Raw genomic sequence first — 25,657 nt, forward strand, 5'->3', positions numbered from 1 at the left:
TACATTGTTTTGTTTTGTCTTTTTCCGTCACGGGTTCATGTAATCACTTCCGTAAAATTCCGGATGGGACGTTTCAGTATATATCTCCGTCGTCATGGCGCTGTCAGTTGGTTTCTGGAGGCTCACCCGGCGACTTTCCATGATAGCCCGGTGTCGAGTCTACTCGAGTGGACATGACAACTGACACGCGGGCACTGAATAGGGGTGACCGGTCGAGAAAGTTTGGAGGAACGATGAAGTTAGCGACGCTGCTCTTTTACGGCTTCGCTTTGGGGCTCCTCGCTGTCGGGCTGAGAGAGGTCCTCACTGGCTTTGAGGAGGACCGATGTACTATGACCTACATGTTCCAATACCCCGAATATAGGGTAGGTATCTCAGTATTCAGCATTGATTGAATATCGGGGGAACCGAAATTCCTTACGCTACGCGACCCGTATTTTATGAAAACGTGCTACTCTTAAAGCCGGAATGATAACGCAGTCACATTTATTTATTAGAATCAGAAAACCTTTATTCGTCCCACAATGGGGAAATTTGCAGTCCACAGCAGCAATTTGAAAGGGGATGCGGTGGGGGGGTGAAAGGATAGAAAACAAGGTATTCTAAGCATAGTAAAATAAAAATGTCAACTGTATACTGTAAATGTGCAAAACCGTTTCATTAAAAAAAACTGTACATAGTGTAAGTATCAAGAAAGGCATGTTGGTATATGTAGCTGTATTGTATCAACCAGTGGTGGGCCGTCAGGGCCAGCAATGCCTTCTCTGCTGGCCTAACATAATCAGACATCATTATATTATATCCATTTGGTTATGCTCCTTTCAGTGTTGTAGTTTTAGGTCAGAGTTTTTAATCCAATCAGAATTCAGCTAGTTTGTGTCGCCAGGCTGTATGAAATCTGACCGACGCCTTCAGAATCAACAGTGAGGGCGCCTGTGCGCTGTACATGAACGGGCACATGTAGTTGATATACAGTTGCAATAGCCAATCAGATCACGAGTTGGCACAGTAAGGCCAGCAAGAGGGCCTGGCGTTGAACATGACGTACGCGTCCTGTGATTGGATACTCACTTTACCTCAGCCCTCAGCGGAGGCAGCGCTATGCAAATCAACCAAGCTGACAACAGATCAGACCTGGAAACTTTAGCAGAAAAACCAAGTATATGTACTCGCTTTTTTAACCCACAATGGCTGAAGAAGAGGACAACTCGCTGTCGCATGTAGGTAAGCCTATTCTCAAGAACAAATGAAAAAGATTTGTTTACTTTTATTTTCAACAAATAGTTTGTTTTGTGAACGTCTTGTTGTTTTTCTTATATTAAACTGACATTTTGTAATTTAGCGTAAAATCTTGTTAAAGATTGCATATACTTGGTGGACTTCATAAAACTTTGTGGACAAATGATTTTAAATTTCCTTTTATTTTTAAGTGTTTGCAGTATTACGTATAGTGACAAGTTCTAATTGCTGATGCAGATTTATTGTTCCTGTCATTCTGACTAACGACTGGCCTGATTGCCCCACTTCGACCGGTATCACCTCATCAGTATTACTAATCCTATGTTGCCTAAGCAGGCTATTGTATGATCGATCCAAATTGAACCTCACCCCACCAAACCGGTTTAATGAAGGATTTAGTTGTTTTATGAAAATCGCTTCTTTTACTCCCCTTTCCAACCATCTATGTTCTTTCGCTAAGATTTTAACCTCATTGTCGTCAAATGAGTGGTTCCTAGCTTTTAGGTGCATATGTACTGCCGATTGAGGCCCACTAGTATTATCCCTGCGATGTTGATAAAGTCATAATACAAGTAAGACAAATAGATAGAAAATAAGACAAACCATTTGGACACTCGGCTTTTCCCTGGTAAACCTGAAGCAATGCAAAAAGTTACCAAGCAAGTCAGGCGAGAATTTTCTTCTTCATAGCAAGTGACGCCTGTTCTGTCAGGTCATGCGACCGGTAGGACAAGTAAAATGCCATTTGGGAATAAATGGCTTAAAAACTAACATGATGGCGGAAGATGTGATCAAGAACCAGGCGTCCTGAGCTAGAGTGTGTTAAAAAATAAAATTGTGGCAATTAATTCCTTGAAAATACAACTCCGAAGACCCCTAATCCGGAAATTAGGGTCAGAAAACCTTTGTGATGTCTATTTTTCACACTTAAAGGACAACCGACGCCCCGGACAAGTTGTGTCCATAATTTGTAAAATCACTTCAAAGGACTTCTACTGAGTGTATGTTACAAAGATTACACCACATATAGCTATGTTTTACGTTTTAAGACTCACGCTGAATATTCAGGAAGTCTTGTTTTCAAGTTGGTGACGATTCCTGACGTCACATCATGTCAGGAATGCCCCTGACCGAGAAAGCGACACGCGATGCATTTTGGGTACTTTGTTTGGTCTGAAAACATTATGCTGATCCGTGTTGATGGCGAAATTGGAAGGAAAACTCATAAATAACGCCATGGTGAATTGTGCGTATCACCAAGACACAAATTCCCAGCAGACAAATCTGCCCATTTCCAACAGAGCTTGGGCGCCATGTTATGCATTTTCTGGGAGCTACGTTGGAGTCCAGACGCCTCAAAATGATACGGAAGGACTTCTTTAATCGATTGCAAACATTTATGCTTTCCTCTTCAGAACTATTTGAATCATATTCATAACTGGATGAGTAACAAGAAAGCATCTCCGAATCTGAAGCCATTGTATTGATTCTAGATCAAGGCAAGACGTCCTGGCGTGACTTCTCGAACAAGGGGAAGGGACCTTCTGAAACTCGCCATTTCCGAGGTCATTTTGAAGTAGTTTTGGGACACTCTAAGTCATTTTTATTGGTGTTTTGCATTTGACTAAAAATGTCAGCCTGCGTATTTTGGGTATTTTAGATGCTATAAAACGTTTTTCTGATGTCAGTTAGGAAACAAAAACATGGTGTCGGTTGTCCTTTAAAATTACAAATCAATGGTATTAAATTGTGTTAGACATCAGAGGTTTATCCCAGAAGATTCCATTTTGTCATGGGATTGTATTACAAATAAATTGTGACTTAATTAGTAGAAACCGAATGAACCGAATGCGACTGCTAATACACAACCCGAATCAATGTGTGTTGGCGTGTTTAGCGTGTGCCTTTGCCTCACCGAGTGACCAGACGGTACCCGGCGTATGGGCTCTATCTGTACGTGGAGGGTGCGTACGCTCAAGAGACCCGCGATCTTCAGCTCTTTGGGGCTCCTGTCATCTTTCTGCATGGAAATTCAGGAAGCTACAAGCAAGGTAAGCACAATCGGTGAAAAGGTAGTTTTTTTTCTGCCCAAAGTTTAGCCAGCTACGTAAATACCGATTTTGTAGCATATTAATCGAAAATTATCTCTCCGTTCAAGTGCGTTCATTGGGTTCGGTGGCCTTGAGGAAGGCGGAATCAACACAAGGCGGTCTCCATTTTAACGTGTTCACCGTGGACTTCAACGGAGAACTGGTGGCCCTCTATGGCGGCAGTTTACGGCGGCAGACGCTCTTCCTACACGAAACCATCAAAGCCATCTTGAAACTTTACAAGGTTGGGCCTCAAATGCTACGTACTTCTCACTTCACATACAGTGATACCTCAGCTTCCGAACGCTTTAGCTCACGAACTTTTCACCTTACGATCATTAAATTCGCAAGCATATAGTCTTGGCTGGCGGACTAGTTTTAGTCATCCCCTTTCTTTGAATGCAGACATGGTTTGTTATCAAGTGGAGTAATTTTGATATTATGGGACCGAAAAAGACCCCACCACAGGCTCATGTTATGCCGAAGAGGACACAAAAGAAAATTATGGTCGAGCAGAAGAAAAACACGAATGAGGTGTGCGTTTGTGTAACTTAGCGTCCCAGTACCTGTACGCTATTGCTACATGCTAAGGGTGTTTCTGTGTTGTCTAAGCAACGATCTCAGGCAATAGAAGAGGTTGAAAAACTTCTGTTGATTTGGATTAACGAATAACAGCTAGCATGGGACAGTGTGAGTGAGGGTATTATGGCCGAGAAAGCATAGGAACCTCACTCGGATATCATCGAGGCAACTACATCAACAACCATCACAAAGGTAAATAAAACGACTTTATTCTATAGTACAGTTTATTTTTTTCATTGCAATCCAATAGCACATTTATTATACACAAAATAAGGTATATTTTGTGTAGTTTTAAGGCTTATTCAGTTGAAAATTATGTTTTATGGGGACCTGGCAACAGATTATTCTCATTTGCTAATTGGATTGGATTGGATTTGCCTTTATTAGTATCGCAGTGGAGAAATTTACATTTCACAGCAGCAAAGTGATGAAAGTAATGAAAGTAGAAAAACCAAATACATGAGCTGCTGGAGAGGCAGCCACTCTCGCGGCGCCGTCTTGAAGTCAAAAGAACATAAAAAAATTAAATAACATAATATGCCAAACAAAGACAATATGACAACGTAAAGACAGAGAGTCAGAGAGAGCTGCCTTTCCAGCAGCTCATGTATTTTGTTTTTCTACTTTCATTCCTTTCATCACTTTGCTGCTGTGAAATATAAATTTCTCCACTGTGAGACTAATAAAGGCAAATCCAATCCAATCCAATCCCTTCTTAAGCACTTTCTGTACCCGCTTTGTTACATGAAGCAGTGCTAGATGAAAGAGGAGAGGATCAAAGCATATTTTCACCAGTGGATCAGGGACATGGTGGAATGTGCACGCCGACGACAAGCTAAATGTATAAAGCAAACATGCAGCTGTAGCATTCATTGACAAAAAGAGATAGTCTCACATCTCCTGTCCCACATAAATCCGCTTCAATTCCAAGCCGCGATCCGCATCGGCGCTCTGCGCTGACGCTCCTTTCTTATCGCGGCCTCCTCAAATCCAAACCAGCCGCAGACTGTCCAACAGCACCGACCTTTCCATTGAACAAAGTGGGGCTGTGAAGATGCTGCCCGTTACAGGCGCAAAAAAAGCACAATGGCACCGACATTCCTCCCATTCAAAAACAGTAGTGGCATATTCATGCTGCCGAAATGGCGCAACCGCTCAGCACAGTCTCCTCCTTGATGAATGTCGTGGCCAAAAAATGCTGAAAAACAATCCACATCCGTTCCAGACAACACATAACAACACAAGGTGACAAAAGACAAAAACAACAAAAAAAGCAAGGCTCATGAGAGGACTTGCTGACGGCTCGGACGCCATCTTGGACTCCACATCCATAATACGGAATCCATAATACGGATTATTGTAGGAAATAAATGTTTGGCAGACGAACTTTTCGCCTTACACACACTTTCTTGGAACCAATTAAGTTTGTGAGCTGAGCTATCACTGTACTCGGATTTCTGTACAAACCAAAAACAAGTACCATTACTCGAGACTGACTTGAGAGGCACATTTTGGTGTTTTGCCTTGACTGGTCACCAATTTCTCTTTGTTGATTTACAAGTCTGTTGGTAAGATTTTAAGTCTGCTTTTTTACATTCTTTTTAGCACCTAAAGACACCGCCCCAGAGCGTAGTTCTTGTGGGCCACTCCATGGGCGGGTTGGTAGCCCGTGCGCTGTTCACATTGCCCAACTTCAATTCCAGTCTGGTCCATCTTATCATCACCCAAGCGACCCCTCACTTGGCCCCGGTTCTGGTCTTGGACCATTTCCTGCGGGGTGAGAGGAAACTCCATGCTATTTAAAATTGCATTTTCTGTGTAGCTTTATCTCTTTTTTTCTAGTTATAATTGTATTTTATTTATTATTATACCTCTGTGACTGTAAACTGTCCTTGAGAGCTATTTATTTATATATTTATATTTTATTAATGAATGTATGTATTTATTTGTTTATATTTAAATTTATAGTTTCTGTATTTATTCGTTCATATTTTATTTATATTTTATCTATATTTCTATTGATTTATTGGATTGGATTGGATTTGCCTTGATTAGTCTCGCAGTGGAGAAATTTACATTTCACAGCAGCAAAGTGATGAAAGGAATGAAAGTATGAAAGGATAAAGGTTTTCTGATTCCGAAGTAGAAAAACAAAATACAGGAGCTAAATCTATCTAGCTAGCATATTATTGTTATATATATATATATATATATATATATATATATATATATATATATATATATATATATATATATATATATATATATATATATATATATATATATATATATATATATATATATATATATATATATTTATTTATATATATATATATATATATTTATGTATATATTTATGTATTTATTTATTCATTTATTTTGTATATATATTAATATTCCGATTTTATTAATTTATTTCCAAATGTCATTATGTATTTATTTATTAATGTATGTGTTTATTTGTTTGTATTTAAATTTACAAAGTATCGATCTATCAGTTTTTATTTATTTGTGTATTTATTTATTTTGTATCTATATTAATATTTCAATTTTATTTATTTATTTTAATATTTCGTTTATTTATTCATCTTGGGTGCCTGAATTTATCCATACAGGTATTTCTATCGAGCTAGCTAGCTAGCTATCATATTGTTATTTTTATTTATTATTTATTTATTTATTTTTTTTATTTTTTTTATTTATTTTGTACCTACATTAATATTTCAATGTTATTCATGTATTTTAATATTTCATTTTTTTTATTTATTTATTTTTGTATTTTTCTTGGGTACCAGATTTGATCTATATTTCTATCGATCTATGGATCTATCAATCTATCGAGCTAGCTTGCTATCTAGCTATCATATTATTGTTTTTCATATTAATATTTCTATTTATTTATGTATTTATTTTGTCTGTATATTAATATTTAAATTTTATTTATGTATTTTAAAATTTCATTTTTATTTATTCATTTATTTATTTGTTTATTTATTTATCTATTTATCTTGGGTGCCAGATTTCTATTCGACGCTGAGGAAAAAATGGGTACAGCAGGCAGACGAACTGCGGAATGTCACAATCCTGTCAATTGGCGGTGGACATCGCGATTACCAAGTGCGATCTGGTCTCATCTCCATCCCGAGTTCTCTAAGAGACCCGACCAAATTGTCATTGGTGGTGAGTCGAATTTTGACATCACTATTCATACTGCAAGCTTTTAAGACACAGCTAAAAGTGATTCAATAACCCAGAAAAAAACAGAAAAATTATACAAAACATACACGATGCCAACAAGGAATTTCATTCACCTCCTGCTATTTTGCTGCTCAAAATGAAGTTCAAACAACTAAAGGCGCATTGACTGCATAAACTTTCTGCGGGCCTTGCTTTTCATCATATTTATTATTTGAATATTGACGTTTGAATTTGGCATTTAACGCTAGAGCATGTTTTTCTAATTAATTCCTCCAGGGTTAAATAATATATATATTTTTTGATTTTTTAGAACAGTTAGAAAAGGGAAAACATGGTTGCATTGAGCATCATCTGATCCAGACATCAAAACATAGATCACATACCATCTCAAAAAAATGTTTTACATTTCTTGCAATTCTGCTGATGCAATGTCCTGTTCACTGTGCCCTATAAGAAAGAAAAGTAAGCAAATAAATAATGAAAACATAAGAGAGAGAAAAATGATAACACAAATAGAAATAATAAATAGTAATTATAATAGCAATAATTAACAATTTTGATCTTGAGTGGATTGGGGTTCATAGGTTAACTTAAATATCTTTATAAGCATTTAGGTTGTTGTAAAATGTTCCCAGGTATCCCATCGTCTCTCGCTCGCCTCGGACGATGAATGTAAGCTTTTTCATTTCATAAATTTCACCCACCACCTTAATCCAGTCTTTGATTGTTAGGGGTTCTTTTGTTAGCCATCTCCTCGTGATTGCTTTTTTGCTTGCTAACAGCACGATGTTGTATATGTATTTCTGGACAGAGTTAATAATTAAATCAGATTCCAGTCCCAGATACAGGGCTTCAAAAGTTAAAAAGGGAAGGCAAAGGAACGGCATCTTCTTGGGGCAACTCAAGCTCATGGTTGCTGTTTCGCCACATAACAAATATCATTTGTGTTTTTTTCTTTCTTTTTAAGGCCACTGCGGTTCCGAGGACCTGGGTTTCCACTGATCACCTGTCAATAGTTTGGTAAAAAAAATATTTGTTTTGTGGTTAACTGAAGTATTTATTTATTTATTTATTTGTATTTTTTAAATTTGTTTTAAATGTGTTTTTAACTTTTTGAAATTTATAATGTTATTTATTTATTTATTTATTTTTATGAAGCTATCAACTGTTCTTTTTTCCCCTAGGGACCACCAATCGATATTTTGGTAAAAAATATTTGGTGGTTAAGTGAAGTATTTATGTCTGTATGTATGTATGTATGTATGAGTGTGCGTGCGTGTGTGCGTGCGTACATACGTACGTACGTAGGTAGGTACGCACCAGTGACGTGCGGTGAGGTTCATGGCTGGTGAGGCACTGACGTCATCATAGTCAGATTTACAAACATATGAACTCTACAGAGTAGTTTATTCACCATTTGATTGGCAACAGTTAACGTATTTTGTTTAAAATTTCATGTCAGCATTCTTTATATATACAAACTGTACCATGGAAAAAAATAATTTAAAAAACGTTTTTATCGTGTTACCTTCACTTGTAAATGAAGTCCATGCGCCGCTCCTTCTGAAGAAAGGCATCGATAACTTCTTTGTAGAATCCTTCCTTATCTTTCTTCAGTTTTAAAAGTCTCTCTGTCTCAACGGAGATCACTGCCAGTGAAGAAAGTCGTCCTTGATCAGTCCTGTTCCGACTGTATGTTTTCAGTGCTGAGAATGACAATCTCGTCTACTTCTACAGCAACAAATTGGGCTGCACCGATTCTAATGACATCACCAACTGCTTCAATTAAATCGTTCCGTATTCTGTTTCACAGGCCAGAAAATACAGTGGATGTCCCAAAATGACTCACTAGCCTGTCATCTTTCTCAGCGAAAGCATGTAATAGTTCAACATAGTTGCCACGATTAGCAGAGCCTTTACTTTCATCATTTCCACGAAATGCCAGCTGTTGTTTGGCAAGGAAGCAGGTGGCATTGATGAGATCTTTTAAAATCTCCCGGTTCTCCTTTACCTTAGCATTGTGGATGCTGGTGTTGAGTCTTCGCTCATGTTTGATGAGGCTCCGTTGTAAAATTTTCAGGTCGCAATATCCCATTGCGCAATCCACGGTGAGGCTCAGCCGGCTGCTGCCTCACCGCTCATCTCTACTTAGTATTTGAACGGTAAATGTGAAAATTCAGCGATTTTGAAAAAAATCCTAAAACGGTGAAGTTAAATGGACAAGAACTTTAAAGTACAAATCACTAAATACATGTAACTCTTTAATTTATTTTTTCATTTGATATTTCCATGACAGCTTTCCATGATGACAGGTGAGGCACCTGCCTCCCCTGACTGCACGTCACTGGTACGTACGTACGGAGGTACCTACGTACCTATGTACCATACTACCTATGTGTGTGTGTGTGTGTGTGTGTGTGTACGTACGCATGTATTTTTTAAATTGTTTTAAATTTGTATTTAACTTTTTAAAAATTTGTAATGCTCTTTTTTATGTATTTATTTATTTATTTATTTTTATGAAGCTATCAACTGTTCTTTTTCCCCCCAGGTGCAAAGAGCTGGTTCTCACAGCAGTCAGGGCTTTCTTTGACCTTATCGATCCTGAAACAAGACAAGTCCGTCTGCTGGCTGCTTAAATTTCATTTAAAAAATCCAGGTGACAGTTTTAATTTTTTTTTACTCTTTTTTTGTTTTTAGTTCACAGACAACCAAGCGAAGAAGAGCGCTGTGCTCCACCACCACTTTATTAGACACAATGGCCGATTGCTAGGAGACACTCAAGAAGCTCCTTTTTCCATGCAAGGTAATTTTGGACACAAATGTCGTCTTTTTCTGGGATTTTTCACCTTCATGTATAATTACAGATGTGCCGGAGTCTTGGACTGAAGTCAACTCTCTGCGTCTGGCCTATCGGTCACCAAAGGTACCACACACTTGGGTCCAAATGCATTCAAGACGCTTTCTGCCTGGTGCAGATAACTGGAAATGCTGCTATGTGCTTCCAGGAAGTGCAGGTCAAATACTTCCTGTTTGCCCTTTCAAGTCGCAGGAAGGCCTATAGTCATTTCTACTGCCGCAGCAACAATCTGGTGAGTTTTTAACACAAGTGCTAAGATCACAATCATCTCTATTGTCCCAACGCATGAGGAATTTTTCTCGGCACTACAGGCTACACTCGTATTGCGATAACGCGCAGCTATGATAAACAAGGCGATGACGTATCAGTATTGAAAGACTTTATACCATGTGCGGGTACCATTGTGCAGCTGTAGCACCCAAAGATCAAGTGCTGCAATACGATACCACTCAGGGCCTTACACGTACATATCGCAACGGATGTCAATTCTCCTTAGATTTCCGCTATTTGCGTGTCGGTCTTATCCCCTTTAATTACTGTATTTTACGCATTATATGGTGCACCTAATTTTTTTTTCCAAAAGCTGACCATGCGCCTCATAATACATTGCACCTTATATATGGGAAAACTTTTCAAATATGACATTGTCCGGTGCGCCTTATATATGGCAAAAGTTAGGAAAAAAAAAACATTGAGTGGGCGTGCGCCTTATATAACCATGCGCATTATACACCATATTGCAATGTATCTTTCATATGAAAAAGTTCAAGAATTTCCCATACTTTGAATGTGGGTCTGATAATCCGGTGCGCCTTCTATATAGGAAAAGTTTCAAACTACCGTATTTTCCAGTGTATCAGGTGCACCCCCTTTGAATAGTGTATTTGCAAACTTTTTCCATATATAAGGCACACCTTCATTGAATGAAAAAAGGTTTCCAAATATAATATACAACTATCGTATTTTCCGGTGTATAAGGTGCACCGGAGTATAAGGCACACTGCAAATGAATGATGTATTTTCAAACCTTTTACATATATTGGGCGCACCAGATAATAAGGCTGACCTTCAACGAAAGAAAAAAAAACGTTTCCAAATATAATATACAAATACCATATTTTCCGCTGTATAATGTGCACATATTTATAAGGCGCACCCCCAATGAATGGTGTATTTTCAAACTTTTTCCATATATAAGGTGCACCAGATTATAAGGCGGACCTTCAATAAATGAAAAAATGTTTCCAGATATAATATACACATACCATATTTTCCGGTTTATATTGCGCACGGGTATATAAGGCGCATCCCCAATGAATGGTGTATTTTCAAACTATTTCCATATATAAGGCGGATCGAACTATAAGGCCCTCCAATGAAGGAAAAACGTTTTCTAAATATAATATACAAATACCGTATTTTCTGGTGTATAAGGTGCACCCCCAATGAATGGTGTATTTCAAACTTTTTCCATATATAAGGTGCACCGGATTATAAGGCGCGCCTTCAATGAATGAAAGGAGTTTTCCAAATATAATTAATATACAGTATAAATATAGAAAAGTTTAGGCACACATTATAAGGCTCAACCGTAGAGGCTGAGATTATGCAATACTTCTTCTACTGGGGGCGAATGGAGTCGGTGGCTACTGACAGCTGTTGCGAGACCTTGTCGTTCAATATTACATCATGTATGGCGCAGGGTCATTTTTTGAAGAAAATTGAGGCTTTTGGGTGCGCCTTATACAGCGGAAAATCCAGTATGTCATTCATTAAATGCGCGTCTTAAAATCCGGTGCACTTTATAGTCCAGAAAATCCGGTACTAATAAACGAAAATATCACCTTGACGTGTGGAAGACTGACTCTTAATACGTTGCTGTTCACCAGGACACGACCGGCTGGGTATATGGCTGCGTGCGCCAGAACGGTTCCTCATGGTAAGCGTGCGAGCTCCCCGCACCGGCTTGAATATTCACCTTGTAATATAGACATTGTCCTGTAGCACCGTAGAAATGTTTGTTTCCACAGTGCACACAAAGTGGACTTGTCCAACGGGACCGAGCTTCTTCCGCTGTACAAGGTCATTCGCCGACGTTGCTACCCTGAACTGCGCTCTTGGCCATTGCTTTCTATTGACTTGGCCGTCGTCATCCTCAGGTGTTGACCATGAGTCTCGGCGACCTGTCTTCGTTCACTCACGTGGTGGTGTTGGCCCCCAACCTCAATGGAAAACAGGTGGGTACCTCGCTCAGATTTACGTTCCTTGTCCTTCAATGGCCTTACCGCTATGGCACAGGTGTCCAAATCAAGGCCCGGGGGGCCAAATCTGGCCCGCAACATCATTTTATTTGGCCTGCGAAGGCAAATCAAACTTGTGAAATTCCATGCTCATCCATCGAGCTAGCTAGCGAGTTAGCCAGAGATTGAGTTAGCCAGAAATAGGGCTAGCTAGAGACCGAGCTAGCTAGCTCTCTTTATATACAGTTAGTGGCTAAGCCCTTACATCACAGGTGTTAAAGTCAAGGCCTGAGGGCCAAATCTGGCCCGCCATATCATTTTATTCGGCCCGTGAAAGCAAATCAAGATTGTGAAATTCCAGGCTCATCCATCGAGCTAGCTAGCTAGCGAGCTTGCTCCCGATTGAACCAGCTAGTGAGCGACTGGCTCGCGATCGATCGAGCTCGCTAGCGATTGAGCTAGTGAGCGATCGAGCCAGCGAGTGATTGAACTAGCGATCGATCGAGCAAGTGAGCTAACGAGCGATCAAGCTAAATTCAATCAAGATAGCGAACTAATGAGTGATCGAGCTAGCGAGCCAACTATCAAGCTAGCGAATGATCGAGCTAGCAAGCAATCAGTTGAGCTAGCGAGCGATCAATCGAGCTAGCAAGCGACTGAGCTAGCTCAGGATTCAGGTAGCTGGCTAATCCCTTATATCACAGGTGTCAAATCTACGGCCTGCGGACCTAATCTGGCCCACCACATCATTTTATTCTGCCGCAAAAGCAAATCTAGCATGTCAAGTTCCATGATGCTGGCTAAAGTCTGAACCAAAATTTCTAAATGTCCCATGTTAACCACAATAACAAATTTGAATATGTTAATGAATTTGTTGGTGCCACGTCACTGCATGCTTCAACTCCATTGAACGGTTTGTCGTTTGTAGCTCACGCTGGAGTGCGAGTGGCAGAGACAACAATCTCTGTCTCTGTCACTCCCTGTCCCTCAAGTCTTGTCCTTAGGTAAGTTGCATTTCCTCTTCGGATCTCCATTTTAAATTGATTTAGTGATGCCACAATCAATGTTATCTTTTAGGTTTGACAGTCAGCGAAGTTACGGTGACCTCCAGTGGACTTTTCCACACCGTCCAGCTGCAGCACTTTCACGAGGTACGCATTATTGTATCTTGGCTTCGTCACTGCCTTTTTGACCTATTGTGCGTCTTTAGATCTATCAGGCTTTCAGAATTCAGATTGCTAGCGAGTGTAAAGCACGGAAAGGTAAGAAATTGTTACTTTTTTTTCATAAACGTTTGTGCGAAAAATAATTTGTTGTATTTTTTTATTTTTTTTTATTTCTGTCAGTCTCTCATTCGCCCAGCGTCTTCAGAATGAAGGTCCCGTGGTTCTTTGAAGATGTTTTTACAACAGCCAGGTGAGTTGGTAGCTGGTGTCTGCTGCCAAATTATGGTTCCTATTCACATTTTGACCCCGTGACCTGTGTTTGTTCCACTAGCGTACCATCAGTGGCGGAAATCTTGGGGATGCTTCACACCAATCGTCCTGACAACGTGTCCAGTGTCTTCCTTCAGCTCCACACTTCCCCCAACTGCCAATATAAGGTTGCGTATGCGAAAATTTTCAGCAATCTACCGACATAGACATATTCAGTTCAGCGTCAGAAATGGAGTTACAAAAAAAATGACCTGGTCCTCACAGCTCATTGTTAAAGAGTGCAAGATATCATTTTTCATTTTCATTTAAATGCAGTCGAATTAAAAAAAATGTTCACATCGGAAATGATTGAATTTCTTTTGATTTCAAATTTGGAAAATATATGTATTTGTAATGGCAAAAGCAATATAGAAATGCAACATTTTTGACCCCTCAAAGGCCAATATTTGTGCAAGTGAGAATTAAATTAATTAATTAATGACTTTATTAATTAACGCACATGGGTAAATAAACACATCTCTTTTGTTTCTATTTATAATTGTATTTTATTTATTGCATTCTATTTGTGATTGTATTTTATTTATTATAGTACCTATGCTTGTCTGTGACTGTAAAGTGTCCTTGAGAGCTTTGAAAGGCGCTTAAAATGTAATGTATTATTATTATTAATTAATTAAATACATGGATAAATAGATAAATAAGTAAATGGATACATAGATAAATAAAAAGTAATGAATAAAAAATAGAAAAATAAAGAAATTGTTAAATAAATATGGATAAATAGATAAATAAATAAATGTATAGATAAATAAAAAGATACATATATAAATATAACAATAAATACATGGCTACATAAATACATAGCTAAATAAATAAATGGATAAATAAACAAACAAACAAATAAATAAATAAATAGAAAAATAAATGGATAAATAAAGCAATCAAATAATAATAATAATAATAATAATATATTACATTTTAAGTGCCTTTCAAAGCTCTCAAGGACAGAGTCACAGACAAGCATAGATACTATAATAAATAAAATACAATCACAAATAGAATGCAATAAATAAAATACAATTATAAATAGAAACAAGAGAGCGCTACACAGAAAATGCAATTTTAAATAGGTTAGTTTTGAGATGGTACTTGAAGGTGGGAATAGAATCGATCTTACGAATGATGGGAGGAAGTGAGTTCCAAAGTTTTGGTGGCAGAGCAGCTGAAGGCTCTGGAAAGATAGTGTGCTCTCAAGAATGACACCTAGACTTTTCACCTGATGGGAGGGAGAAACAGTGGAATTATCAATAGTGAGAGAGAAACTGTTAGCTTTGCTCAAGGTGGATTTACAGTAAAGTCTCGTTATATCGATATTCAAGGGAGTCCGAAAAAATATCGATATAACCGGGACTATCGATATATCCGACCCTGTTTGCATGTAATTTTCTCCGTGCGTGCATAGAAATAGTATCGATATAACCGGGACTATCGATATATCCGATATCGATATAACGAGACTTTACTGTAGTACCAAGGAGGAGAATTTCAGTTTTTTCGCTGTTAAGTTTGAGGAAGTTATGGGTAAACCAGGATTTAATTTCAGAGAGGCAGAGTGAAAGGGAAGAAGGTGGAAGAGAGATGTCAGGTTTGCTGGAGAGATAGAGCTGGGTGTCATCCGCAAAGAAATGAAATTGTATACCAAATTTGCGGAGAATATTGCCAAGGGGAAGAATGTAGGTGACAAAGAGGAGTGGTCCCACTACAGAGCCTTGGGGCACACCAGAAGATACAGGTGAGGACTGTGAAGTGAAGGACTTGATTTGGATGAACTAAGAGCGGCCAGAGAGATAAGAGTGGAACCAGCGTAGGGGCGTGTCAGTGATCCCTATGGAGGAAAGTATGTCAAGGAGGATGGGATGAGAAATGGATTGGAGAGTAAACCGGTGTCAGCTTCCAAAAGAAGATCATTCGTGACTTTTAAGAGAGCTGATTCTGTACTGTGGAGAGGGCGGGAACCAGATTGGAATGGTTTGTAGAGATCATTCTGGGAGAGGTGAGAGTGTAGCTGAGACATACATAAATAAAATGGATAAATGGATACATTAATAAATAAATACACATGAATAATTACATAGATAAATAAATACATAAATAAACACATACATACATACATACATACATACATACATACATACATACATACATACATACATACATACATACATACATACATACATACGAAAAAATACATACATACATACATACATATCGATATAACATATCGATATATCCATACATACGGACTTTACTTACATACATTTATGCACAACTATACCATTGTGTACATACATTTTACATGAGGAGGTTTTATGCACAACTATACCTTGTGTGTTTTTTTATGAGGAGCTCTAATCAACACCATTTTGATTTTTTTCCCAGGTCTCGGTTAGGTTGTCACTACCCAAGATGTTAGGACAGGTAATTTTTTTTGGTCATGTTTCTTTATGTTGTAAATCAATTGTTATTTTTATTTTTTTTTTCTATTATCTAACTATGCCTTCCAATGGTTCATACTTGCAATTAAATGGCACACACTCAGGATTATTTTCTGTGGCAGATCCTGCGCTTCTTTCTCCCCATGGTGCCAGTGTACACGACAATAACTCTCCTGCTGGCCTGCGCTAACCAACTGTCCAACATCTTCAAGACGCAGAGAACAGCGTCCATGAGCTTCGTGCTCTACAAAGGCCTCCAACCTCACAAAGTCAACTTATCCGTTTACATCCTTCACATCCTATTCAGGTAGGCGCAGCGTCGCCGTGACGCCCGTTTATTGGCCAACCTCGGTGACCGCGTCTACTTTCCTCATCAGTTGCAGTTGGTTAAAAAGGACCGGCTCGCTACTTTGCCTCCCCATGATGGATATCGTTCCCCCCATCTTCCCCGACGTGGCGCTCGACAACAACACGGTGGTGTGTGCGGAATGGCCGTACCTCCTGCACCCCCTCCTCTACGTCATGGGTGCAGCTGTGGCGTTTTGGGGCACTGTGCTGCTCCGACTCGGCGTGCGCCTTGTTTCCTTGATCTTGGCTGTGCTGCACAGGTATCAACACTACAGTTGCTCCCCCGTCGCAGGATGGCTTACTTTTTTTAAGTCTTTCTGTCTTGGATTGGATTCGCCTTTATTAGTCTGGCAGTGGAGAAATTGATATTTCACACCAGCAAAGTCATGAAAGTAAGAGGAAAGAAAAGTAAGATGTAGAAAAACAAAATACAGGAGCTGCTGTTAAGGCAACCTCTCTCACGGCGCCATCTTGAAGTCTAAACAACAACAAAAAATTAAATAACAAATAATTAGATTAGATTAGCCTTTATTAGTCTCACACTGGAGAAATTGACATTTCACAGCAGTAACATGATGAAATTAAGAGGAAAAGAAAGGAAGAAGTAGAAAACCAAAATACAGGAGCTGCTGTCAAGCTCTTGCGGCGTTATCTTGAAGTCAAAACAACAACAAAAAATTAAATAACAAATAATGTGTTTCTTTACCCTCTTTGTTGTATGAAGCAGTTCTAGATGAAACCAGGAGACGATCAAAGTGTCCTTTTCACAAGTGGATCAGGGACGTCATGGTGGAATGTGCATGTCTGCTACAAGCTAAATGTTGAAAGCAAACGCAAAGCTGGAGCATCCATTGACCGAAGGAGATTGTCTCCCATCTACTGTCCCATGTAAATCCGCTTCAATTCCAAGCCGCGGCCGTTCCACATACGCATCGGCGCTCTGCGTTGACGCTCCTTTCTTTCTTTCTTCTCCCTATTCTGGGGGTTGTTTGGAGAAACGGAGATAATAATACATTTCATTTATAATAATAATAATAATAATAATAATAATAATAAATGTCATTTATAAGCGCCTTTCAAAACTCTCAAGGTCACTTTACAGTCACAGGATAAGTTTTCCTGTGGGTGAGTAGCGACAGCCACATGCGCCAGCGTTCACTCAACCCGGAATAACTCAAATGAATAAAAAGCCAGCTAGCTAGCTAATACATAGCTAATAGCCAGCCAGCCAGCCAACAGATAGCCAGCCAGTCAGCCAGCTAGATAATAGATAGCTAACAGCCTTTCAAAACTGTCAAGGTCACTTTACAGTCATGGGATATGTTTTTGCTGCGGGTGAGCAGTGGCAGCCACACGCGCCAGCGTTCACTCAACCCGGAATAACAAATAGATAGAAAGCTTGCTAGCTAGCTAATAGCTAGCTAGTTGATAGTTATTTAGATTGTCGGCTAATAGATATCTAGCTAATAGATAGCTAGCCAGATAGCCAATAGATGTCGGTTACATTTTCAACATATCAAAGAAACGCAACAGGTTGTTTCTTCTTCAGGTCGTCCATCTCGAGAGACTGCGGCACTCTGCGCCTGCGCACCCAGTTCCTCATCACCCTACTTTTGGCCATCTTGGGCTGGAACACCTGTGGGGCCTTGCCAATCCTGGCTGCCTTTGCGTTACACCTGTACAGGGTAAGTCCTGCTACTTTTGTTCGCACTTGGGAGCCTTATGTCGACATTGTGATGCATTTTTGGGGTATGTTGTTTAAATAATAAGTATAATGTGCCAAATTGACTATGTCTCCAGGTCCTGAGACTACAGATGGCAGAAAGGTCCTTGCGTCACATTCTCAATCTGGTAAGACAAAGCCAGCCAGCAAGACAGCCAATAGCTAGCTATCTAGCTAATGGATAGCTAATAAATGGCTAATAGATAGCCAGCTAGCCAGCTAGACATCTTACAGACAGCCAGCTAGACAGCTAATAGGTAGCCAGCTAGCTAATGGATAGCTAATAAATAGCTAATCAATAGCTAGCTAGATAGCTAATAGCCAGCTAGACAACTAATAGCCAGATAGCCAGCTTCACAGCTAATAGCCAGCCAGCTAGACAGCTAATAGCCAGCCAGCCAGCCAGCTAGACGGCTAATAGCCAGCCAGCTAGCTAGCTAACTAATAGCCATCCAGATAGCCATATGTTGACCACAGTATCACAATACTCCTTTTTAAAGCAACTATTGACAGTTGTGGCTGCTCACCCACATAAAAACTTATCCTGTGACTGTAAAGTGACCTTGAGATTTTTGAAAGGCGCTTATAAATGATGATGATGATTATTATTATTACATCACCGCAATGTAACACCCGAAGAACTTCCCTTGCGACTCTTTGCAGGCACCTCATCAGTCCAAAAAACCTTCCCTAACCGAGTCCAAAGAACGGAACAGTGCTCCGCTGCTGTCAGAGTGTGCCGTGTGGGAGGTCAAAGGTGACCTACAGCTCCACCTGTGTCTGTCGGCGCTCCTGACCGTACCCGTGATCCTTAGTGCGCCTTCACTCGTCTACTGGAGTCGCAATTTGGGGTATGACCTGACACTACTATGACGTGACTGCGAGGTGGTCACGAGAATGTGTTGAGAGTCATTTTACAACAAAAAATACTTATACAGTCAAATCTGGTATACAGTCTAATTGGATTTTTGAACAAAAAATGCAACTTTTTTATGCCTGGGTTTACAATCAAAAATTGGTTCTTGAAAAACGCAGCGTACCTGAATGCACCATTCAACTCCCCTTCGCTTCTTTATACAGGTAACATCCGACTTACGACCGAGTTCCGTTCCGACCAAATGGTCGTAAGTCGAAATGGTCTTAAGTCGAAATCCTTTCAAAATGATGAATAGAGACTCGGAGGCTAAAACACTCGCAACCCCCTCCCCCACCACCACCACCATCACTGGTGCCATCACACGGTCGAATGCTGTGCGAGAGTGAGATGCTGGCTGGCCAAAATTGTTGTACACGTTGCCGGCCTGCTAGCGCCTTGCGGTGCCATGCGTATAATTTGAATTTTAAAAATAGGGTCTGGTAGGCGTGGTCATAAGTACGGGTGGTCGTAAGTCGGATGTTACCTGTACGTCACTTCCCAGTGTGTGGTCTCATTGTGACCGACGCATTAGTGTTGTTGAATCAAGTTTTTATTAAAAAGCAGACGTCGGTGTAAGCTCTCAGTCGTACAGGAGTGGTCCATCGATGAGAAGGTTTCTTCAGCCTTCCTTCAAAAAGTACAGATGGCGGCTGAAGAAACCTTCTCATCGATTAAAAAGCAGACGTGTTGGGCTCAGATCTCTGCAAATCGGACGTTATTCTCTGATAGCGAGTAGACATGTTTGGATTGTTTAATACAGTGATACCTCAGCTTATGAACTCAATTGGTTCCCAGAACATGTGTGTAAGGCAAAAAGTTTGCCAAACATTTATTTCCCCTAAGAAACCATTAAAAATGAGAATACAGTGAGACCTCAATTTACAAACACCTTATCTTACAAACTTTTCGTCTTAAGAACCTCTAATTTATGAAAATTAAACCTTATAATAAGCACTATTTTCATAATACACACCCACCACAGCTGGCGGAGTGATCTTCAGCGGAAGCACACGACCGAACAGCGCTCCAGCCGGCGCTACTTTGCACACCCCCTCTCATTGAATGCACACGTCGATCGCCTACTTAGAGCTTTTTGCTGATAATTTTACTATGATGGGACCGAAAAACCCCCACAATGCAGTGTATTTCTTTCATTACAATACAATAGAACATTTATTATACATAGAATAAGGTATGTTGTGTGTAGTTTTAAGGCTTATTTAGTTAAAAACTATATTTTATGAAAACCCGGGAACGGATTATTCCCATTTTAATGGTTTCCTATGGGAATTATTTTTTTTTGAGATACGCACTTTTCGCCTTACACACTGTCTGGGAACCAATTAAGTTCGTAAGTTGAGGTCTCACTGTAATCCGTTCCCAGGTCCCCATAAAACATAATTTCCCACTAAATAAGGCTTAAAACTGCACAAAATATACCTTCTTTTTTGTAAAATAAATGTGCTATTGTATTGTAATTAAAGAAAGTCGTTTTATTTACCTTTGTGATTGTCGTCGATGTAGTACCCTCTGGATGATATCCGAGTGAAGTTGCCGTGCATTCTCGGCGATAATACCCTCACTCACACTGTCCCCTGCTATCTGCTTTTCGTTAATGCAAATCAACGAAGTTTTTCAATCTCTTCTATTGCCTGAGACCGTTGCTTAGACAAAACAGAAACACCCTTAGCCACACGTAGCAATTGTCGATTTAGCATACAGGTACTGGGACGCTAAGTCACACGATTGCACACATTGTTCGTGTTTTTTGATGATCTCCTTCGTAATTTTCTTTTGTGTCCTCTATGGCTTAACACTAGCCTGTGGTAGGCTCTTTTTCAGTCCCATAATAGCAAAAGTACTCCACTCGATAACAAACCACGTTTGCACTCAAAGTAAGAGGGTGAAGAAAACTCGTCCGCCAGCCACCGTGGCGCTGTGAGGTTTGGTTCGTCTGCCAAAAACTAGTTTGTATGCCAACATAATATTCTCGCGAATTTAATGTTTGTAAGGCAAAAAGCAGAGGTATGACTGTACTGATTAAAAACAAAGCAGACCTTGATTACATTGATTATAATGGGAAATGTTTTGATTTTTCAAACAAATCGGATGTCTCATCGGTTTCAGGAATGGATTATGGTCAAAAACCCTGGTTTGACTGTATATATTAAAAAAAAAAAGAAAAATAGCACATACACTTGATAGTCTGTCATTTTTCTTTTGCAGCTACTCCACCCAGCTTGATCCCGACCCCTACCGGATGTATTTTGTCCCTCTGTGTGTCGTGTACTTGATGCTGATTAACTGCAACACTCAGCAGCTCACCAACAGGTACTTCGCTCACACCCGCAAACCCACCTGAGTAAACGCCGCCGCTCCATCGCAACAAGAACTTGACTGCTATTTATTTATTTATTGCCTCCTTTTCCCCTAGCAAACTGCTACACCCGACCTTATTCCTCCCGTTGCCCGTGTCCATCGCCATGGTGATTTTCTGCCCGATGCACCTGTACAGACTGACGTACTTCCTCTTGGGAGCCTTCATCCCCCTGGTGTTGTGTTGCATCATGTGATGGTACCTGGTTCTGTTACCCCCCTCTTTTTCTACTAAGCCTCTTTCTGATACGCTATTTTTGTTTTTGTTTGCCTTGAGGGAGGGCCATAGATATACATGACTCGGAACGGAAACGATGTAACTCGGTCGCTGGCTAGCTCGGTCGCTCGCTCGCTAGCTTGGTCGCTCGCCTCAATCGCTCGCTAGCTAGCTTGGTCGCTCGCCTCAGTCACTCGCGAGCTAGCTTGGTCGCTCGCTAGCTAGCTAACTCGGTCACTCGCCTCGGTCGCTAGCTCGCCTCGGTCGCTTGTCTTGGTCGCTCGCCAGCTCGATCTTTCGCTCGCTAGCTCGGTCGCTCGCCTCGGTCGCTCGCCTCGGTCGCTCACCTCGGTCGCTCACCTCGGTCTATCACCTTGGTCGCTCGCGAGCTAGCTCGGTTGCTCGCTCGCTAACTAGCTCGGTCACTCACTCGCTAGTTCGGTTGCTCGCCAGCTAGCTCGGTTGCTCACATGGTAGCTAGTTCGCTAGCAAGCTCGGTCGCTAGCTAGCTAACGAGCTTGGTTGCTCGTCTCGGTTGCTAGCCAGCTAGCTATCTCAGTCGCTCGCTAGTGAGCTCGGTCGCTCACTTGCTAGCTAGCTCGGTCGCTCGCTAGCTACCTAGCTTGGTCGCTCGCTAGCTACCTAGCTTGGTCGCTCACTAGCTACCTGGGTCGCTCGGTCGCTAGCTAGCGAGCTCGGTCGCTCGTGGGATAGCGAGCGACCGAGCTAGCTAGCTCGCTAGCTCGATAGATGAACGTGAACTTTCACAAGTTTGATTTGCTTTCGCAGGCTGAATAAAATGATTTGGCGCCCCGGTCTTGACTTTGACACCTGTGATGTGGAGCATTTGCTGCCAATAAGGACCGATTTGGTCAACCGAGTTTGCCTTTCCTCTGTATATCTATCGCTCTGCCGTCCCGCCTGCCTTTGGTGAGCGAAGTACGCTGCTGATAAGTAAGCTTATTGACAGGGTTGTACCCATTTGAATGTTGTTTTTGTGTGGGTGAGGGTGTTTATTTTAATAGTTTCTGTCGCGATACTGTTTCACTGTGTTATCAGTCCTACACTGCCTTTACCGACCGACTGTTGAAGTTTGGCCTCATCTGTTGCCACTCGTCATGCATTCCTTAACTTAGCAGAACCCAAAGTGGACGCCGAAAAGCCAACGCAAGTCCGGTCAGCCACATTTTCAAGTGAAAATGAACCTAATTGTGTATCACTGGCAGTAATTTGGCTGTTCGTCTGACCGTAAGCACTTTCTATTTTATATTCCAATGTTACGTTGTGATTTTATAGAAGAATTCAAAAGGCTAATCCAAGATTGTTGATTTTAATACATACGCACAAAATGACAGCCCGAGAGCGAACCCAAGACGCTTTTCCAAACACGTGTGTGCCTCTTCGCTACGCCTGACACTCCTCTTATGTTTGTTTCTCAGGAAACGGCACACACATTCCCGGGTCAATCTGACCCGGATCGTGCTTAGTAATTCAAAAGTGTCACTGAATCCTTAAAAGTTTGTCCTTCACTAGCTAAATTTGAAAAATACAGGGATACCGCGCTTTACGAACCCCTGGCTTACGAACTTTTCGGTTTACGAACGTTAAATTTATGAACATTTTACTTTGGCATACAAACTTTTTTTGGGGATACACACAGAGCGCCGCAATGAGTGATGTGTCGTTCGCAAAATGGCAGCCGACTGTTTTTGTTCTCTATTCCCCGCCCCCAGTCTTCGGTTAAAGCCACGTGATTGGTCAAGAATGTAGCAGTGAGGGGGCGGGGGTTACAGACAGAGAGAGACCGAGAGAGAATGAGGCCGTTAAACCTTAAAGAGACAGGCAGACGACAGAGAGAGAGAATGAGAAAATTGATAGAAAACAGTGAAATTTGGACTCTCTCTCAACTTTGGTAGTTCAAAGGCAGAGTGTAGACTGCAGGGTTAAAATATCCAGTCATTCAGGCTCCACAAATAACCCGCACAAGCCATCTGTACACTTGATGCAAAAAGGTATCAACCCAGCTAAACAGAACACAATTGATGAGGAACTAGGTAAAATTATCGCAGAGAAAGCCCCTACAAGGGATCATTCCTCAAGATGGTGAAAGAAGAAGGCTACGTTCCTCATCAAGTGTTTAATGCTGATGAAACCTGCCACTCCATTTCATCAAGCCATCAACGACCATCACAAAGGTAAATAAAACTACTTTATTATACAGTCCAGTTTATTTCTTTAACTATATTACCATAGCACATTTATTATACATAAATAATGTATATCTTGTGTAGTTTTAAGTTTATAAAATTAGAAAGTAGAAAATTGTTTTACGGGGACTTGGGAACGGATTATTCTCATTATAATGGTTCGCTATGGGAAATTAATTTTTGGGATACACACTTTTCGCCTTACACACACTCTGTGAATCAATGAAGTTTGTAAGCCAAGGTATCCCTGTATTGTGAATTGAAGTTTTTTTTTGAAGCGACATAACGAGAGTTCTTAGCATATTGCGCTAACCTTACACGACATGAGCTGATTGTGTGAAATCATTGAATTTAATTTCAAGTCCCTCTTCGGGAAAAAAAACAAACATGTCGTCCTTTGTTTGGAAAGGCAGCAAGTGGGACTCATTTGCTGGACTAAAAAAAAATGCTGTACCCATGACGATAAAAAGATGTGTGATGATGTGCCAACTTTGTGTGTGTGAGTGTTTTTTTGTATCTGTGCATATTTGGACGTGTTTAGCAACACTGTTAGTGAAACGATTGAAATGCAGAACTAGCCTGATTTGGAATTTGAGAATTCAACTTTTGGTGATTTTTTTTGAATCTCTGTCAAATCAGTCATGTGACAGAACACACTGGAAATTCTGTACCATGAACCACACAGTGAAAATACCAGGATGATTGAAATCCAAAACACACACAATTGTAATTAATCACACAGACAAAATTACTGTATTTTCCAGTGTATAAGGCACACCCCCAATGAATGGTGTATTTACTAACTTATTATATATTATAAGGCGCACCGCACTGTTAGGCGCACCCCCAATGAATGAAAAACGTTTTCCAAATTTAATATATAGAAGTTGTCCAAATACAGGAAACATCCGACTTACGACCAAGTTCCGTTCCGACCAAACGGTCGTATGTCAAAATGGTTGTAAGTCAAAATCCATTCAAAATGTTGAATAGAGAGTCGGAGGCTAAATGACACGCAAACTCCCCCGCTCTGGTGCCATCACGCGGTCGATTGCTGTGCGAGACTGAGATGCTGGCTGGCGGGCCAAAATTGACGTACACGTTGCTGGCGCGTTGCGGTGCCAGGCGTAGAAATAAATTAAAAAAAAAATAGGGTCGGGAGGTCGTGGTCGTAAGTATGGGTGGTCGTAAGTCAAGCTGGTCGTAAGTCGGATGTTACCTGTATATAAATACCATATTTTTTGGTGTATAAGGCGCATGGAAGTATAAGGCGCACCCACAATGAATGGTGTATTTTCAAGCTTTTGTCCAAATATAAGGTGCACCCCCAATGAATGAAAATGCTTTCCAAATTTAATATATACAAGTTTCTGAAATATAATATATAAATACCGTATTTTTTTGACATATGAGGCAATTGGAAGTATAAGGCGCACCGGACTATAAGGCACACCTTGAATGAATGAAAAAAGTTTTTCAAATATATAAATACTGTATATAAAAAAATCCAAATATAATATAGAAATACCGTGTTTTCCGGTTTATAAGGCGCGCGGAAGTATAAAGTGCACCCCCAATGAATGGTGTATTTTCAAACCTTTTCCATATATATAAGGCACACAGACCTTCAAATGAATCAAAAAAGTTTTCCCAATACAATATATAAATATATTTAACCATATTATAAGTTTAATAGTATTAAAAGCAATGTTTTCTCCCGAAAGAGGAGT

General features: G+C 40.3%; 1 protein-coding gene across 1 annotated transcript; it reads left to right on the top strand.

The window, feature by feature from the left end:
• Positions 1-87: 87 nt before the first annotated feature.
• Positions 88-24,416, top strand: pgap1 (post-GPI attachment to proteins inositol deacylase 1). Its single transcript, XM_089002601.1, has 26 exons — positions 88-365; positions 3,137-3,290; positions 3,398-3,573; positions 5,517-5,688; positions 6,931-7,091; positions 8,077-8,129; positions 9,661-9,727; positions 9,810-9,915; positions 9,977-10,035; positions 10,118-10,201; positions 11,859-11,908; positions 12,000-12,051; positions 12,129-12,206; positions 13,138-13,213; positions 13,287-13,360; positions 13,420-13,471; positions 13,556-13,625; positions 13,707-13,812; positions 16,085-16,123; positions 16,263-16,447; positions 16,518-16,748; positions 18,038-18,173; positions 18,289-18,339; positions 18,875-19,062; positions 21,354-21,458; positions 21,562-24,416. Exons 1-26 carry the CDS (start codon positions 174-176, stop codon positions 21,698-21,700), a joined length of 2,856 nt encoding a protein of 951 aa, XP_088858727.1. The 5' UTR covers positions 88-173; the 3' UTR covers positions 21,701-24,416.
• The last annotated feature ends 1,241 nt before the right edge of the window (positions 24,417-25,657 follow it).

The sequence above is a fragment of the Hippocampus bargibanti genome, linkage group LG08 (assembly GCF_051943395.1).
Source record: "Hippocampus bargibanti isolate YZ-2025 linkage group LG08, ASM5194339v1, whole genome shotgun sequence".
NCBI lineage: Eukaryota > Metazoa > Chordata > Actinopteri > Syngnathiformes > Syngnathidae > Hippocampus > Hippocampus bargibanti.

What these genes read in the sequence shown, in the direction of transcription:
- pgap1 (XM_089002601.1), top strand. Translation starts at nt 174, where the DNA reads ATGACAACTGACACGCGGGCACTGAATAGGGGTGACCGGTCGAGAAAG. An exon ending in GATCACCTGTCAATAGTTTG is followed by an intron (nt 8,130 to 9,660) that starts GTAAAAAAAATA and finishes TTTTCCCCCCAG; the next exon opens with GTGCAAAGAGCTGGTTCTCA. An exon ending in CCCTCAAGTCTTGTCCTTAG is followed by an intron (nt 13,214 to 13,286) that starts GTAAGTTGCATT and finishes GTTATCTTTTAG; the next exon opens with GTTTGACAGTCAGCGAAGTT.